The 6,655-nt window shown below is 48.2% G+C and overlaps 1 protein-coding gene across 1 annotated transcript; it reads left to right on the top strand.

The window, feature by feature from the left end:
• The first annotated feature begins 5,241 nt into the window (after window positions 1–5,241).
• On the top strand, window positions 5,242–5,631 carry LOC120112933. The gene has a single exon (XM_039133146.1). The coding sequence runs from the start codon at window positions 5,242–5,244 to the stop codon at window positions 5,629–5,631; it is 390 nt and encodes a 129-aa protein (XP_038989074.1).
• Window positions 5,632–6,655: the final 1,024 nt, after the last annotated feature.

Below are 6,655 nucleotides of genomic sequence, written 5' to 3'. Positions count from 1 at the left end.
GCTGCCGAACCACGTAAATTTGGTGTCTTTGTGCTTATCTTTTCATGCCTGTGATGTGTTTGATGGAATGCCTGAATGAGACTAATTGTTAATTGGTAAGCCGGATACAGTGAGTTTTGTGCCCAGTAATCTCAACAATTGGTATCAGAGCTATGGCTACTGTTGGGCAACAAAATTCATCTAGGGCTAACGATTCGGCTTCTGTTTCACATTCCACTACCATAAGGCATGAAGTGGCTGTATTTGATGGCACAGGGGACTTCTCACTATGGAAGGTAAGAATGAAATACCTGTTGGTTAAGGAGGGTGTAGCAAAAGCCCTCAAGGGTATGGATGCAATCCCAGGAGATAATGAGGCTGTCAAAGAAGAGATTAATGAGAGAGCACTAGGAACTTTGTTTTCGGGTTTGAGTGATAAAGTCCTGCGAAATGTTGTGGATCTTGATACAGCTAAGGGAGTATGGGAAAAATTAGAGAGTCTATATATGGCAAAATCCCTTACTAATAGATTGTATTTGAGGGGAAAGTTGCACACATTTCGTATGGCAGAAGGGACTTCACTCAAAGATCACTTGGATGAGTATAATAAGCTCCTACTTGATTTATCAAATATTGGTGTTGAAGTAGATGAAGAAGACAAGGCTTTGATCCTCATCTACTCATTGCCTAAGTCCTTTGAGCATATTACTACTACTATGCTCTATGGAAAAGAGACAATAAGTCTTGAAGAGGTAGAAGCTACTTTGTTATCCAATGAGCTTAGATTGAAAGTACAGCTACAACATCAAGTTCAGACTCCAGCTCAAGGACTATAGTTAGAGGTAGAGATGAGCATAAGAAAGGTGGACAAGGTAGAAGCAAATCCAAAATCAGATCAAAGTCTAGGTCTAGAAGACCAGGTGTTTGTCACTATTGTAAGAAATCAGGCCACTGGAAATCAGAATGTAGACTACTACAGTCTAAGAAAGAGAGGGAACAAAAGGATAAAGGAACCGTCTCAGACTCGGCAACGGTTGCAGTTTCATCAGCAGGTCACAACAGTAATGATAATGATGCAATATTTACAGCTGCTTGCAGTGTCAGTCATCCTGATACTTGGATTGTGGACTCTGGAGCATCTTTCCACATGACACCTCATAAGGAATGGTTTTCTTCTTTTAGATCATGTGAGGGGGGCACCGTTCTTCTTGGAGATGATGGTATTTGTAAAGTGGAAGGTGTTGGTACAGTTCAAATTAAATCTAATGCAAACACTATCGTGACTTTGAACGATGTCAGATATGTTCCTCAACTAAAGAGAAACCTTCTCTCAGTACATGCATTCGATAGTGCAGGTTTTGAGGGCAGATGGGGTAGAGGATCAATAACTATCAATAAAGGAGTATTGACTTTATTGAAAGGGAAATTGTGTGGGACCCTTTACTATTTGGATAGTAGTACAATAGTTGGACAGGCTTCAGCAGTACAGTCTTCTACTGAGCAGTTGACACACCTGTGGCATCAGAGATTGGGCCACATCTCAGACAAGGGTTTACAGGAGCTGAGCAGACGTGGTTTGCTAAGTGGTCAGAAGGTTGGTGCACTTGGATCTGTGAGCATTGTGTGTTCGGAAAACAACACAGGGTCAGCTTTTCTACAGGCTGGCCACAGGGCAGCTGGTATACTTAGATTATATTCATTCTGACCTATGGGGACCAGCCCCAATTACATCTAAGGGTGGATCTAAGTATTTACTCACTTTTATTGATGACTACTCCCGCAAAGTCTGGATATACACTATCAGAAATAAGAGTGATGTGTTTGACACATTTAAGAAGTGGAAGGCTATGGTCGAGAGGCATACTGATAGGAAGTTGAAAACCTTCCTGTAATGTCCGGGCCCAATACAGACTAGGCCCAATACTGTAGGGCCCAGTTTGAGGGTATTGGGCCAGGATGCAGGGTTAGCAGGCCCAGAAAGAATAGGCTCTCATCTTCCCCGAGGGCTGAAAAGACAGGATCACAGATGGCCAACGGAGAGACCCCCACAGGCATGCACAACCGGAGCCCGCCACCTCCCTCCTCCTCGGCAGCTGGGCCTCGAGCTGGCCTGAAGAGGGGGGGGGGGGGGTAGCTGGTGGCTCCCGAAGCCCTGAGCAAGGAGAGGATGCCACCTCTCCTTGGGGTCAAATCACAAGCTTAGTTTTTATAGACCTAAGCCCTGCTAACCCTAATCTTGGATATACCCTCTTAAGCTTCTAACCCTCTGATATTCGGTACCAGAGAGCTAGATCCTGGAGCTGGAGGTGGAAGGTGCCCCGCAGCCCCAAGGGAGAGGAAGGAGGGAGTTGCCGAGAAGGAGATACTGCCCAACTCCAGTCAACCGAATCAAGGTAAGGCTCTGTAAGTAGGTCTATAGGCAAGGATAGAGTGGAGGTACCCCTCTGTGGGGTATTCTCCCCTCTGTTTCACTGATGAAACAGAGGGGAGGAGACTGGCACAGAGAAGAGGAGACCGGCACGGGAGAAAAAAAAAAAACAGGAGGAGGGCCGTGGGCCGGACCCACGGGCTGCGGGCCGGACCAACAGGCCGCGGGCCGGCTTGAGAACGGCCCGAACCCGAGCCCAATGTCACCCGGGCCGAGCCCACCCGGACTCGGCCTGCGGATGACCGGCCCCGGCCGGGGCCGCCCTCGGGCAGAGGGGCAGCCAAGGGGCCGCCGGGTCTGGCCGTACCGGCGACAGACGCGGCCCCGAGGCCGCCAGCCTCAGCCGAGCCCCCGCCTCTCCGTCGGCGAAGAGGTGGCGGCACGGCACACACACACACACACACACAAAAAAAAGAGAGAACTTACCTCGGACCACGGCCTTACCTCGTCGTGGTCGGAGCCGGTGAAGACCCCCGGAGGAGGTCCGGCCTCGACCTCGCCTCCCGGCCCTCCCCCTCTTCTCCGGCATCACTTCGGAGAAGGGAAGAAGGGGTCGGCCTCCCGCCGTCGTTGCCCGAGGGAGGACAACCCTTTCGGCCGATGGATCGGGGGGCGCAGCATCTCCCCGGTCGACTGCGAAGGAGGGAAGGCGGCCGGGAAGGGGCTTCGGCCGGAACAGGAGGGAACCGGAGGCGGAGGAGGCCGGGAAGGGCCTCGGCGGAAAGCGGGGGAGACGAAGAGACCGGAGGAAGGGGAAGATGGAGAGACACGGGCGAAGAAGGGGGCCGAAGTCTCTGGAAGCCCCCGGAAGAAGAAGAAAGAAAGAAAGAAAGAAAGAAAAAAAAAAAAGGGGAGAAGGCCCTTAACGGGCTGCCTAGCGGGTCGGATCCAAGTTCGGATCCGAAACCCGTTAGGCCCAAATAAATGCAAATAGGTTTGGGTGAGCCCAATGATCCAAGCCCAATCGAATTAAACGGGTCGACTAAGCTTGATTGATGTTGGGTCTGAACCCGACCAAGCCTGAATGAATCCAAAGTAAGCAATTGGGCTAAATGTGAACCCAATTAAACTCAATTCAGCTGGGTCCGAACCATGTTCATAACAGGTTGACCCCAGCAGGCCCAATTAGCCCTAAAACAGGCCCAGACCAGGCCCAATTAAATTGGCAGAAGGCCAAATTGGCTAGGAAAAAGTGGACTTAACCACAAATCAGGCCCAACCTTTCCCTTAGAGGCCCAATCAGGCCTGGTAGACTCAAATTTACTTAAATTGAGCTAAAATTTAGGATAAATAGAGGATAATGCAGGTCTTATATGGTTCTAGGAATTAAAGACCCGCCGTCTGGACTCAAGAATTGACAACAACTTATTGTAAGTAATCTGTCTTAATCCTATCGTAGATCTTGTATTACGTTTTATAAGATGAACCAGTGTTTTTTTTTATACAATTTGAATTGTATGCATGATTAGTGAAGAATGTAAGTAACCTGTCCTAATCCTGTTATGAATCATGTCATTAATGTTTCCTACGCATTTATTTTAAGTATATATTTTTTATGCATGATATGTTACAATGCATAAGTAACTTGCATGATCCCAGAAGCTATGGCTATGTATGCAACATGATGATACTGATATTTTAATCATGCATGTAAGTTTATAAAGTCTTAGCTAGCCCAGAGGCACTATAATGGGCTCAAAGATGCTATTGAGAATGACTGAGCCGCCAGTGGCTGAATAGTAACTGAGCTTGCCCCGCCAGTGGCTGAATAGTAACTGAGCTGCCCTGCCAGTGGCTGAATAGTAACTGAGCCTGCCCCGCCAGTGGCTGAATTGGAATTGGGCCTACCCCGCCAGTGGCTGAATAGTAACTGAGCTTGCCCCGCCAGTGGCTGAATAGTAACTGAGTCTGCCCCGCCAGTGGCTGAATAGTAACTGAGCTGGCCCCGCCAGTGGTCGAGTCTGACTTCGCAGTAGCATCCGAGAGAAAAAAGACCACGGCATGCCGGGGGCACGGTTTCATATGCATATATTATGAAAATTTTGTGATTTGCACTACTACCTTGTTTAAATTGCATACATATTATGCCATAATGATTATTAGATAAACATGCATGTCAGCTTCTCAAACCCTGATTTACATGTTTAGCCTACTGGTTGATCCGGTAGGATTATGCAGGATTACTTACTGAGCCGTGTAGCTCACATCTGTTTATGCTTCGTTTTCTTTCAGATCCTCATCAGTGATCGCCACCAGATATGTTTTTATTTTGTTACAGAGCTTCGTATTTTTGGAGAAGCTTATATACTTTTGTACATTTGAATAGCATAGAAGTTCTGTATTTTTGGTTTCAAACTTGAAGGTTGTACTGCAAAACTTTTAATATATATATATATATATAAGTTTGAATCCTTTTGGCTACCTGTTACCCCTGTATGAGGCTGCGTGCTACTGTGGGCGATAGTCGGCAATAGCACGGCCGTGTCACGGATCCGGGTCCGGGGCGTGACATCTAGTGGTATCAGAGCCTTAGGTTAAACAATAGAATAACCATAAAATGCCTAAGGAAAGGGGTAGTTAAGAATGTCACCGTCATAGAAAATGTTATAATATGCTAGTTTATCATAATCTCACTTTAAAAAAAAAAAATTTGACTGCTAGGCGATCATTAGGAAGACATGGACGACGACCGGAGACCACCCTCCCCAGAGCCCAGCGAGCGGTCAGCTTCCCCGGATACTCCACGGTCTGCAGCAGGTCAAGCAGGCCTTGCCGGGGTATATCAGCTTATGGCACAAGTGCTGCAATAGCAACAGATGATGCAGCTGGCCGCTATGCCACCGGCAGGCATCTGCTATGAGAGGTTTCGCCGACTAAACCCTCCGACCTTTGAGGGTGGGCCTGACCCTATGGCAGCAGAAGCATGGATCCGGGAAATAGAGAAGATGTTCCGAGCTCTTCTTTTCCCCGATGAGGTGAAGGTCCGGCTGGCGGCCTCTATGCTGACAGGAAACGCCGAATACTGGTGGACGGCCATGGAGACGGCTTATGCCGTTGACGGACTTACATGGAGGGACTTCAAGAGGTTGTTTTACAACCAATATTTTTCGGATTCAGTCAACCAGTCTAAGCAGAATGAATTCTTGGCGCTGACCCAGACCGACCGGATGTCTGTTCTGGAGTATGCCAATAAATTCAACGAGCTGGGACGATTTTGCCCCTAGTTCATGGAGGAGGAGAGAAGTAAGGTGAACCGGTTTGAACAGGGATTGAGGTACGGGATTCGATCCCGAATATCCTCCCATCTGTTCTCAAGCTACAAGGATGTACTGGACCGAGCCTTGAAGGTTGAGGCTGACCTGATACGGTCCGGGAGGGAGAGAGAAGACATGAAGAGGACCCGATCGTCGGGAGCTCAGAGTAGTGGATCCGGGGGCAGCAAGGGGTCGGAGCCCAAGAAGAAACAGAACAGAAGCTGCCCCACTTGCGATAGGAACCATGGCGGACCCTGCTTAAGGAAGACCGAAGTTTGTTTCTCTTGCGGGCAGACAGGACACATCGCCCGCGACTGCCCGAGTCGAGAGAAGGACGAGCCCAGACACACTGCACTAGAGGACCAGAGATCGAAGGGTAACCCTCGAGTTTTCGCACTGACTCGACAGGATGCCAGTGCTAGCGATCAGGTGGTGACAGGTACACTTCTGGTCAACTCGGTTCCTGCCCTCATTCTATTTGATTCTGGTTCTACGCATTCTTTCGTGTCAGTTAGCTTTTCCAGACAATTACTTAGCACATCTGAGAAATTAGTGGAACCATGGCATGTTGCTACACCCCTTCAGAAAACCGCAATTGTTGACACTAAATATAAAGATTGCATAATTCAGATAGGGGAAAAAGAATTAGAGACAAATCTTTTACAGCTTGACATGCAAGACTTTGATATTATCTTGGGCATGGACTGGATGTCACAGTATCACGCCCACATTGATTGTTACCACAAGAGGGTGGTATTTCGGATACCTGGGAAGCAAGAATTTTTTCTTTCAGGGCGACATACCCCTTCAGGGTGCTCCCACATTGCACTTCATTTCTGCTTTGAAAGCTGGAAAGGCTCTGAAAAAGGGGTGTATGGCCTATCTGGCCTGTGTAAAGAATGCTCAGAAAGAGATCAAAACTGGAGGATATTCCAGTAGTCAGAGAATATCCGGATGTTTTTCCGGAGGAATTACCGGGATTACCCTCAGACCG

Source organism: Phoenix dactylifera, chromosome 13, assembly GCF_009389715.1.
Source record: "Phoenix dactylifera cultivar Barhee BC4 chromosome 13, palm_55x_up_171113_PBpolish2nd_filt_p, whole genome shotgun sequence".
Taxonomy (NCBI): domain Eukaryota; kingdom Viridiplantae; phylum Streptophyta; class Magnoliopsida; order Arecales; family Arecaceae; genus Phoenix; species Phoenix dactylifera.
The sequence above is the reverse complement of the archived record's forward strand: the minus strand, read 5'-3'. Positions and strand labels throughout refer to the sequence as shown.

Bases quoted from the DNA above. Each gene is read 5' to 3' on its own strand.
- LOC120112933 (XM_039133146.1), top strand. From the start codon at position 5,242: ATGCCACCGGCAGGCATCTGCTATGAGAGGTTTCGCCGACTAAACCCT.